At 48.6% G+C, this 9,246-nt stretch overlaps 1 protein-coding gene across 1 annotated transcript in view; it reads left to right on the top strand.

The window, feature by feature from the left end:
• Positions 1-4,669: 4,669 nt before the first annotated feature.
• The window catches only part of ESYT3 (extended synaptotagmin 3), a 53,753-nt gene continuing 49,176 nt past the window's right edge, over positions 4,670-9,246 (top strand). Inside the window, exon 1 of the mRNA XM_024566166.3 lies at positions 4,670-5,331. Within this exon, the coding sequence (XP_024421934.2) occupies positions 4,987-5,331 (345 nt within the window). The 5' untranslated portion in view covers positions 4,670-4,986. The remainder of the gene's footprint in view (positions 5,332-9,246) is intronic.

Here is a 9,246-nt window from a genome sequence, read left to right as displayed (position 1 = left end):
GGAAGATGTTTAGCAGCACCCCTGGCCTCTACCCACCGGAAGCCAATAGCGGGAGATAGGTGACAAACTCAAAATATCCAAATCAATAAAGTTATTGGTGAAAATGAAAAATGTGTCTTTTATGAAATAAACTAAGTGTATTTTTTGACCAACCCAATACATATTGACAGATAGAAGCTTAGAGATCTATTCATGATACACACATGGTTATTTTTACTTAAATTTGCATCATGAGAAATACTGGTCTGTAGTTCACTTTCCCTTTCTTAATCTGGTTTTGGTATGAAGGTAATCCTAGCTTTGTAAAACGAATTGAGAAGTGTTCATACTTCCCGATTTTTAAAAAAGAGTTTGTATAGATTTGATTTTTTAAAAAATGCTTCATAGAGTCAGTGACTAAAGCCTTCTGGGCCTGCATGGAAAGTTTTAAATTACAAATCCAATTTTTGAGATAATATAGGGCTATACAAATTTTCTGTTTCTTCTTGGGACAGTTGTGATAGTTTTGTATTTGAAGGAATCTGTTCATTTCATCTAGGTTGTCCAATTTTTTGACATAAAATTGTTTATAATATTCCATTCTCATTATTGTTTTAATATCTGTAGATACTACAGTGATATCCCTTTTTTCATTCTTTATTTTTTTTTTATCCTCATCTGAGGATACATTTAATGATTTTACAGAGAGAGGTAGGGAGAGAGGAAGAAACGTCAATTTGAGGGAGACAATTGGTTGTCTCCTGTAAGTGCCCCTGACCGGAGATTGAACCTGAGACTTAGGTATGTGCCCCGACCAGGAATGAACCGGCAACCTTTTGGTGCAGAGATGATACTACAACCAACCGAGCCACCCAGCTAGGGCCCCTCTTTCATTCTTGATATTAATATTTTATGTTTTCCTTCTTTTTTCCTTAGTTTAGTTAAAAGCATATCAATTTTATTGATATTTTCAAAGAAGCAGTGTTTGGTTCCATTGATTTTTGCAGTTGGTGGCCTCTGTTCTATTTCATTAATTACTTCACTTGTCTTTACGATTTCCTTCCTTCTTTCTACTTTAGTTTTAATTTGCACTTCTTTTACCAATTTCTTGCAGTAAAGACACAGACCGTTGGCTTTAAATTTTCTTCTTCCTAATATAACCATTTAAAGCTAGACTTTTCCTTTTAGCCTTGCTTTAGCTGCATCTCGCAAAATGTGATGTGCTGTATTTTATCATTAGATTAAAATATTTTTCAGTTTTTCTTGTGTTTTTTTCCTGTGACCCATGGATTAGCTAGAAGTGTTTTGTTTAATTTCCAAATATTTCATGTCCTTCCAGTTACCTTATTATTGAGCTCTAATATAATTCCATTGTGGTTGGAGGATATACTCTGTATAATTTCAATTTCAATTTTATGGCTTAGCACAGTGTATACCGCGTACACTCGAAAATTATATAGTTGGCCGTTTTGTGGCGCAGTGTCCTACAAATATTAATGAGGTCAAAGTGCAATGATGTGCTTCAGCTCTCCTAAGGCTGCTGACTGTATGTCCGGGTCTACCATTTTCTGAGGAAGAAGTGTTAAAACCCCACCCCCAGTTATGACTGAAGAATTGTCAATTCTCTCTTTGCTTAATTTTTTAAGGGTAGAAAGAGGAAAAGGAAACAAAGACCAAATGGAACAAAGAGCAGGACAGCAGACTAAACCCAACATACCCCTTATTACCGTGAATACAAAAGGACTAAATGTTATAACTAAGGACAGATTCTCTGTCTCATTTTTAAAAATGACCCAACTTTATACATATGAGACACTTTAAATATAAGAACACAGATTAGTTGAAAGTAAAAGGATGGAAAGAGATACTATCATATCGGCAGTAAGCGCAAGAAAGCGGAGTGATTATATTCGTTTTGGCAAAATAGACTTCAAGACAAGGAGAAGTCTCAGAGATAAACAGTGACAATTTAGAATAATGAAATGGTGAATTCATTAGGGAGACATAGTTATAAATGTGTCTGAGCCTAATATCAGCTTCAAAATTCACGAAAGAATATTTGACAGGACTAATAGGAGAAATAGACAAATCAACAATCACAGTTGGGGATTTTAACCCTCTTCTGAGTAAGTTAGAGAATAGCTAGACAAAAACAAATTGTGATGATGTGGGAACTCTGCACAACACCATCAATCTTCTTGATCTAAATGCCACTTATAAAATATCATACCCAACGACTGCAGAATACTCTGTTGTTTCAAGCGTGCGTGGAACCAAGATAGACTATGTGTTGGGCCATAAAACAAGACTCAACACATTTCTGAGGACTGAAATTATATGAAGTATATTCTCTAACCCCAATGGAATTAAATAAGAACTCAATAACAAACTTAAAAAATCCCCAACTGTTTAAACATTAAACAGGAACTCGTAAATAATCACGGAGGGAGTCTGGGGGGGGGGGGTGAGAATTTTTAAGATCGAATCTCTTAGCAGATTTCAGTATAATACAGTATATTTTTAACTATGGTCACCATGTTGTACCTGACATCCCAGAAGTGTTTTTGGTGTTTTTCAATGATGATATACAAAAGGCCAACAAGCTATGAAAAGATAGTCAACATCACTAATCATCAGAGAAATGCAAATCAAGACCACAGGGAAATACCACTTCACACCCGTTAGAGTGGCTACTGTAAGAAACCCCCAGTAAATAACAAGTGTTGGTGGAGAAATTGGAACCCTTGTGTACTGTTGGTGGGAATGTACAATGGAACAGCTGCTATGGAAAACAGTGTGGAGGTTCCTCAAAAAATCAGCCATAGAATCACCATATGAGCCAGAAATTCCACTTCTGGATACATAACTCCCAAAATTGAAAGCAGAATCTCAAAAGGTATTTGTATGTTCATATTTATAACCGCATAAGTCACAATGGCCAAAAGGTAGAAGTAGCCTGTGCCCATTGATGGATGAACGCATAAGCAAAATGTGGCCCATACATACAATGGAGTGCTATTCAGCTTTGAAAAGGAAGGAAACTTACACATACCACAATGTGGATGAGCCTTGAGGACATTATGCTAAGTGAGGTGAACCAGTCACAAAAATCAAATATTGTACGATTCCACTGATACGAAGTCCCCAGAGCAGTCAGACTCAGAGAGACAGAAAGTAGAATGGTGGCAGGCAGGACAGGGCGGGAGGGAGATCTGGGGAGTTAGTATTTCATGGTTTTGCAAGACGAGAAGAGATGGATGGTGTGATGGTTTCACAACGATATAAATGTATTTAATACCGCTGAAATGTGAGCTTAAAATGGCTAAGATAGTAAAGACCATGTGTATTTTATCAGAATAAAATTTTTAATTATACAGATAACGCAGAAATACATTCTTTCTGTAAAATCTCAAATAATACAGACAAAAAACTAAAGTCTTCCTTAGCAACTTCCTGGTTTGGCTATACAGCTTTATACACACAGTGTCTTACTTCATCCTCATAACTATCCTATGATTGAAGTATTACTCTGACCTCTGTCTTAGAGATGAGGAAACTGAGCTTCTGAGAAGCTAATGACTTTTTCTGGAGTCAGTAAGTGCTTGGGTCTAGATTAAAACTCAGGCAAACGAATCACAAAGACCCTGCCTTTACCCAGTGCCCTCTTACTGCCCCCTGCCTGTCAGACTCTGCACCAGGCACTGAGAACAGATGTATGAGATAGAGCCGCTGCCCTTGAGGAACCCCCAGTCTGACAGAGATGGCAGACACAGATCGCCCTCGCTGGACAGCCCTGCTCCCCACACCAGGCGCTGTCTTCACAGCCCTCTTCCTAGCCTGCTCTTCTCTTGTTCTTAGACCGACTGTGGTCTGTCTTCCCCTGGTAGAATGTCAGCTCTGTGAGAGCAGGAAGCCTGTCTATTCTGTTCACCCTGAATCTCCTGTGCCTGAATCGTGCCTGATGCTTAGCTGGTGACTGTTAGTTTCCAAGGGCTGCCAAAACAGTGTACCACAAACTGGGTGACTTAAAGCAACAGGACTTTATTCTCTGCTGTCCTGGAGATTTACTGTCTGAACCTGGAGATTCAGACCTCCACCCACTCTGATCATTCACAAAGGATTGGATAGAAACTCTGGGCTTCACGACTGACCCTCAAGCTCCCTGGGGCTCGCTCACCATTTCTGTTATCGTTCCCCCATCACCTGTGGTGCTGGGTGCCTCAGAGATGAGCAGGACTGGCCTGGCCCTCGGAAAGTCCTGGTCTGATGATGCGAGGAATGAAGATCCAACACAACACCGGCACAGAGGGTGGGGAGTGCGGAGGCAGAGGCCGTTCTGGTCACAGGAGGGTCCTTGAGCCAGGTTGGGCTGGGGACTAGGTCTAAGATTTATAGTTACTAGAAAAGGGGGTACAGGCCTCTAGGGCCCACCCTGGGGCTGGGAGGCCTTAGAATGCCCAGCTAAGAGTCTACACGGGACTGTATATTGTAGACTGGGTGTAGGAAACAGGTTTTAGGTGATGTTTATCTATGGCAAAACATTTGCCGACACGCCTCGGTGAGTCATATACCTCCTGGGGCGGCACCTGGTTCACCCAGGGTTCTAATTGGGTGTTGCCACTGCACCCTCCGCTGACGCCTGCACGGGGTGTTGAGGTCCGAGGGCACCCAAGAAAACAGTACCATTTTTAGTACGAATCGCCCGCCCCAGGGCCTGACCTCGCCCCCTTCAGCCTGGACCAGCCCCTGGGGGCGGAGACATCATCATTGGCTGGCTGGGAGCTGAGAGGCACTGCTGGCTGCGCATTCCCAGGCCCCCTGCGCTGGAGTGCGCCTTGCAGGAAACCAGGAGCTCAGAGCACCAGGAAGGCGACAACGAGTCCCGCAGGGCAGGTGCGGCTTGGGAGTCTAGTACTTGCCCTTGAAAGACAGATGTGCCCAGGCGTCCGGGCGCGCGGATCTGAACCCAAGTGAAGCTTTTGGAAAAGGCAACACGGCAGCGATAAGATGCGAACTGAGAATCCCTGCGCCCCTGGCGCTCCTGGTGCTCCAGGTGCCCCTGGCGCCCACCGAAAGCAGCGCGCGCCGGGCCCCGAGCCACGCCTGTCCAGCCAGCTGCTGCCTGAGCTCTACACCTTCGTGGCGCGCGCACTGTTCTACCTGGTGCCCGTCTACCTAGCCGGCTACATAGGGCTCAGCATTATCTGGCTGCTGCTGGGCGCCCTGCTGTGGATGTGGTGGCGCAGGAACCGCCGCGGGAAGCTTGGGCGCCTTGCGGCCGCATTCGAATTTCTAGAAAATGAACGCCAATTCATCAGCCGCGAGCTGCTGGGCCAGCACCTGCCAGCCTGGGTGAGCCGGGCCGAGCTGGGCGGGAGTCGGAGATGGGGTGGATGGTCTTGGAGGTTCGGAAGGAATCTGCGGTCCACCGCAGGGCGGGAGGCCAGTGACCCGCACACCTGGTGCCCCACTGCACCCAGCTCACATACTCTGGGGGTCGTGTCCCTCAGTCTCATCCCCACCTCTGATTCGCCTCACTGCCCCTCAGTCTCATCCCCACCTCTGATTCGCCTGTGCTGGCAACCTGGGTTTCATTTAGGGGCCCATAGCCTGGGAGAAAATTCACAATTGGGCCACACCCAGGAGAAAAAAACAAGGGCGTCTGGGACTGCGGAGTTACCCGGAGGGAAGCAGAGGGCTTTTCTCCCCACCACCCACCTGTTGATTCAAAGAAGGAACGCGGGGCGCAACACTGATTGGCAAATACAGTGACAGAAACTTCAGATTAGTTGACTCACAGAAGTCGGGACAGAGGGAGGGGCAGGGCTAGAGATGGGAGTGCGGCAGTGGGCTGAGAAGGGGCTGGGAGAGGCTGGCAGGGCTGGATCACCGCGGTCTCTCCCACCCTCTGCCCGGTAAGGATGCTCAGACACCAGTGTGATGCTCAGAGGGTGTAGCTGCACGCACACACCCCCACACTCCTCCTACAGCCCCTCTACAGCTACGAACCTGTCTCCTTGACTGGGGTTGCCTGGACTACGGTTTCTCACACCCTTCTGGTACTGAGAATCACCTGGCCCACTTAACAACTCCCAGGTGGGACTGAGGCACCCTGGCCTGTGGCAAACCAGCCCCTCTGGGTGCTGGGGGCTCCCGGCTTCTCTAGGTTCTTCCAGATGGACTCAGGCCCACAATGGGAGGTGGTCAGTGGCCACCAGACCCCTCGTGTCCTCTGGCTTGGGGCCCATAGTCTAGTCAGCCAGGCCATCAGTTCCTCACACCTGCCCATGGCGGCAGCATCCAACGAGGGTGAGAAAAAATGTTAGAAAGTCCTGTAAGACTTACAGCATTAGTTTGTAGTGTTTCTGTGGTACATAAAATACCACAGACAAGGTGACTTAAAAACAAATTTATCAAGATCAAGATGCTGGCAAGGTTGGTTTCCCTTGAGGCCTCTCTCCTGGCTGGTAGACGGCCATCTTCCCCTTTGTCTTCACTTAGTCTCCCCTGTGTACACACCTGTGTCCAAATTTCCTCTTATCAGGTCATTAGACTAGATTAGGGCCCACCCCAATGGGTTCACTGTAACCTAATCACTCCTATAAAGACCCTGTTTCCAAATACAGCCACATTCTAAGGCGCTAGGGGTGAGGACTGCAACATATGAGTTTTGGGAGACACAGTTCAGCCCATAACACTAATATTTAATATATGGATTGACTGTAAACCTTTGTAAATAGATTTACGCATATTGGGGATGAGAGGCCCAAAGACTTTTACCGTTAAGTGTGTGCAGTCCAAAGACACGGTGACCGCTTTGCTAGGGCAGCGACCCTGGGGTCAGTGTGTGGGGCCTGTCTCCTCCAGACCTTGTCATCCTGGTGGTTCTGCAGGGCTTTGCGTGGGCCCAGAGAGCAGGCCATCTGTCCACACTCCTTGCTCACTGTTGAGGGAACCCCGGTCACCTGTCAGACCTTTGCTGTGACCCCCATGGTGGCCTCAGACCATGAGTGTGGGCCCGTGAGACCTCATCAAGGGACAGCCTGTCTTTCTGCCCCTTTTTGTATTGGGGAGGCAGTGTTTCTGAAATCGGGGCAAGAATCAGATCTGGTAGGGGCATGACACCCACCCATCCTGCCCCATCCCGACGCACACAAACACCATAGAAATTATTCTGGGTTTTATTGGGGGATGGAACCCCGCCCCCCCTCCTCCCAAGACTACATGTCCCCAGCCAACAGGGTGCTCAGCCTGATAGCTAAGACAGAATACAAAAAGGTACCTCCTGGGTTTTCATCCCATCAACCTTACGGCAGGCCTGACCCAGCTGGATGTTGGGACACAGAGAGGAAGGCAATGATGTGTCTCCAACCTACAGGGCAGTCTGGGGCAGGCGGCAGATGCATAACAGGTAACCGCCATGGAGGTCTCAGGGAAGCTGGAGATAGGAGTCTGAACAGGGTCCAGTCAGGGGGCACAGGCCTGAAGTGAAGGACACCATGCCTGGTTTCCATATCAGATTGTGCCCAGACCACAGCCTCCTGCTTGCTGGGCAGAGTCCTGGGAAGGCCTGGCCTCAGCCTGCATCTCCAGACTCCACTGGCTGGCATGGCTGACTAGTTTGGCATCCCAGGGCCTGGATAGCCTTTTGGATTGAGGCAGTGCTGCTGCACTGGGCCCCCAAGCAGGAGGAGGCTGGGGCACATCTTGAAGGTGGCGTGCCCGGTATGTGAGGGAGCCTGGTGTGGTCTGGTCTGGCGGAAGTGTTCGGGATTGGCGCAAGCTGGATGGAGGTTGGGCCTGATTCTGAAGACCACAAGGAGCCAGTGGAAGGTTTTGGAAAGGTCCTGTAAACACAGCACAGGGGGAGGGGTGAAGCTGGAGGAGAGAGACCAGTTGAAAAGTTGATTTGAGCCAGCAGGCTGGTAGTGTCCCTGAGAGGAGGGGACGAGACTCCCGGTGTTTAGTGGCCTCTAGCGTAGGGTGAAGGAGGGATCCAGGGGTCTTGCGGGCACCTTCTCATTTGGGGAGCTGGGTGCCCATTACTGGGATTAGGGATTCAGAATAAGAGGCAGGTCTGGGGAGGTCGGTTGGTGCGTGAACACCCGTGAAGAGCATGCAACCTGGACATAAATGTGGGCTTTCTGACCTGCCTCATGAAGGTTCACAAGCTGGGAGATGATGTGGAAAACCTGAGACCTACTCGGTCGAGTAGCCTCCATCCTCCCCCTGCCTCCCGAGGAACGCATACTGTCTACACAGGCGAAGAGAGACGTGGCTCTGAGCACGGTGCGGCAGCGTGACCCTCGCCCACAACTTTGGAGCCCAGTAGTCTCTCTCCTCACATCGCACCGTTCAGCATGCCGTCTTGCCTATTTCGAGAACTGATTTCCTCGCATGGAAGTAGGGTTGATGGCTTATGACCTCCTTTGATATTGAGAAATATTTTTACAAATTCACATGGCAAACCTAGAGCTGGCAGAGTGAAGAAGAACTGAGGGTCTCCAGGACCTTGGGTGTGGCTACCACACTCGGGCCTCACACCGTGTGTGAGTCATCCCTGTAGAGCGGCACCCAGGGAGTGGGGGAGGGTATCCAGCCCACCTGCTGCTTGGAAAGCACACCTCCTGAGTCACACCAAGTCCCCGGGAGGGGCAGAGGCCAAGGCCAGGTGGAGTTGAGCAGAGACACCGTCGCTCTCCCCTGCCAGGACATGGTGGTCAGTTCTCAATCGAGCAGGCTTTCCCGCCCTGTCAGGCGCCTTTGCCAGACATCGTTCCAAGCTGCTGCCTCTGGGTGATCTTAGACATTGTTTTCCCTTGTTGGGTCTCAGCATCCCCACCTGTAAAAACCTGTAAAAGGCGGTTGCTTCTAGTCAAATTTCAGACAGCCCTCCTGCTCCTCCCTTGGTTCCCTTCCATAGAACATACAGCTCAAGGAAGGGATTCTTAGCCTTAAAAAGGGTTGGGAGTAAAGAACCTGTGGCCCTCCTTGTCTTATGAATGTGGCTGGGATACATGGAGAGAGAAGGCGGGGTCCCTCCACGAGAAGCGGTTGCCATGTTTCCATGTGAGTGTTCCTCACAGTTTTTAGGTCTGTTTTTGAAAAGAGTTAAGAGCTGCCTCAGTCAGCCCTTCTTGCCAGGGCTGGGGACTGTGGGGACAGCACAGTGACAGGAGTGGATTCCTTGGTGCTGAAACCCGGCTCACCCCTCCTCTAGCTACAGGCCTCCGCAGCTGTTGCCACACGCAGTCGTGGTGAGTGGAG

This window comes from Desmodus rotundus, chromosome 8 (assembly GCF_022682495.2).
Source record: "Desmodus rotundus isolate HL8 chromosome 8, HLdesRot8A.1, whole genome shotgun sequence".
Classification (NCBI taxonomy): domain Eukaryota; kingdom Metazoa; phylum Chordata; class Mammalia; order Chiroptera; family Phyllostomidae; genus Desmodus; species Desmodus rotundus.
Note: the sequence above shows the minus strand (reverse complement) of the source record. Positions and strands in the feature narration are given on the sequence as shown.